The 1,215-nt window shown below is 45.3% G+C and overlaps 1 protein-coding gene across 1 annotated transcript; it reads right to left on the bottom strand.

Moving 5' to 3' along the window:
- Positions 1-220: 220 nt before the first annotated feature.
- On the bottom strand, positions 221-940 carry LOC143414198 (low affinity immunoglobulin gamma Fc region receptor II-b-like). The gene is made up of 3 exons (XM_076878054.1): positions 859-940; positions 534-779; positions 221-447 (listed from the first exon to the last, which is right to left on the bottom strand). The coding sequence occupies exons 1-3, from the start codon at positions 938-940 to the stop codon at positions 221-223; spliced, it is 555 nt and encodes a 184-aa protein (XP_076734169.1).
- Positions 941-1,215: the final 275 nt, after the last annotated feature.

A 1,215-nucleotide genomic window follows, 5' to 3' on the forward strand; every position in this document is an offset into this window, starting at 1 on the left:
TACTACCTCTGTTGACTCTGATTGGGTGTTGATGATCTGATCTTTTGGCATAACTGTACATGACATGAGTGATGATGTCATTGTCTTCAACTTGATCTGCAAAAAATGTAAAAAATAACATTAATTAAATATCTAAACAGAGATAACATTTAAGAAAGTTATTACTGTGATCATCATGAAGGTGAACTTTATTCTACTAAATAAACTCAAACATGAAAGATCAGGAAGTCTGAGTCTCACCATCAGGTTTCCTGTGAACACATCGTCTCACCAGCAGAACCAGTAAAACCAGTAGAACCACAACACAGACTGATCCAACAAATGACAACACAGAGAGAACAGGAGGAAGGATGTTGGAGGTGGAACCAGGAAGAGAACTGGATATAGGTGGAGGTGTGGATGTAGGGGGAGGTGTGGATGTAGGTGGAGGTGTGGTGGTGTGTTCCCCTAAAATAAAGCAAACACAGTCATTAAGTTGTCGTCACATTGTGAATGTTGAAAGCTGCAGAAACACAGACAGGTGAGTGTGTCACCTGTGACAGTGATCCAGCTGGATGGAGACTCTCCATGACCGCTGATGTCACACTTGTAGAGGCCTTCATCAGACCTGGAAACATGCTGGATGGTCATGTGACCTGTAGGCTGCTTCCTGATGAGGGAGCCATCTTTATAGAAAGCAGCTGGGAGGTTGGAGGGAGTGGTCTTTGTTTTACAGAGCAGAGTGACGTCATCTCCCTCCATCACAGGGAGGACAGGACTCTGCAGGATCACTGATCCACCTCAACACAGAGACAAACTACAGCATTTCATCCATTTACGCACAGGTTCATCAACACTAACTCCACACACTCAGCTTACCAGTGACTGTCAGGTTAACCATGTTACTGATGGGACCCTCTCTGGACTCACACCAGTAAACTCCACTGTGCCATGGGTACATGTATCTGATGTTACATGAAGGACCGGCACCTTTGCCCCACTCAACTCCGCACTGACTCCTCTGTTCTTTGCTTGTGTTTCTCCACAGAGTCCATCCAGCAGAGCTGTCGTCCTCCTCACAGCTCAGAGTCACAAAGTCTCCTTCAAAGAACTGAGAGCTGCTGGGACTCACAGTCAGACGAGCTGTGAGGGTTACAATGAAAAACTGATGATCTGTTGGACTTTACATTGTGAAACATGAACCCCATCAGGTCATATCAGTGAACATTTCTCAGG

This window comes from Maylandia zebra, linkage group LG3 (genome assembly GCF_041146795.1).
Source record: "Maylandia zebra isolate NMK-2024a linkage group LG3, Mzebra_GT3a, whole genome shotgun sequence".
In the NCBI taxonomy this organism is placed as follows: Eukaryota; Metazoa; Chordata; class Actinopteri; order Cichliformes; family Cichlidae; genus Maylandia; species Maylandia zebra.